The following is a 466-nucleotide window of genomic DNA, read 5'->3' as shown; positions in this document are numbered from 1 at the left end:
CCAGTCCCGGGAGAGGTGCCGCTGACCCGCGCCCGCGCTCACCCTGCGCGGCCTGAGGGGCGCTGCGGCTCGGCGAGGAGAGGCGACGCCCGGGCTGCGAGGAGAGATGCAGAGGCTGGCACCGGCTCCATCCCCGCCGCGGCTCAGACCCGCCGCCTCTGCCGCAGGCTCTGGAAGCGTAACGCGAGCAGCGACGGCCCTTCCCCCGGCCCTCCCCATGCCCCTCTCCGCCTGCCTCGACCCCTCCCGCCTTCGCAGGCCCCCCTCCTCGTCCAGCCCTGGCCCTCCGCACTGAGTCCGGCCCTGCTTCGCCGGCCCGCTTCGCCCGCTCCGCAGCCGGGTCCCCGGGCGTGCGGGGGGCGCTAACTGCGGCGGAGGCCTGGCGGGGAAACACCTAACAGGTGTGACTGCGAGCTGCTGGGCGTTCTCTGCGTCGCGGCAACCAGGGCCAGGGCCTGGCTGGCGG

At 76.0% G+C, this 466-nt stretch overlaps 1 protein-coding gene across 1 annotated transcript in view; it reads right to left on the bottom strand.

The window, feature by feature from the left end:
- The window catches only part of TMEM229A (transmembrane protein 229A), a 1817-nt gene extending 1598 nt beyond the window's left edge, over positions 1-219 (bottom strand). Inside the window, exon 1 of the mRNA XM_008585622.1 lies at positions 43-219. Within this exon, the coding sequence (XP_008583844.1) occupies positions 43-219 (177 nt within the window). The remainder of the gene's footprint in view (positions 1-42) is intronic.
- Between the last annotated feature and the right edge of the window lie 247 nt (positions 220-466).

This window comes from Galeopterus variegatus, unplaced genomic scaffold, assembly GCF_000696425.1.
Source record: "Galeopterus variegatus unplaced genomic scaffold, G_variegatus-3.0.2 Scaffold3646, whole genome shotgun sequence".
NCBI classification, from domain to species: domain Eukaryota; kingdom Metazoa; phylum Chordata; class Mammalia; order Dermoptera; family Cynocephalidae; genus Galeopterus; species Galeopterus variegatus.
Note: the sequence above shows the minus strand (reverse complement) of the source record. Positions and strands in the feature narration are given on the sequence as shown.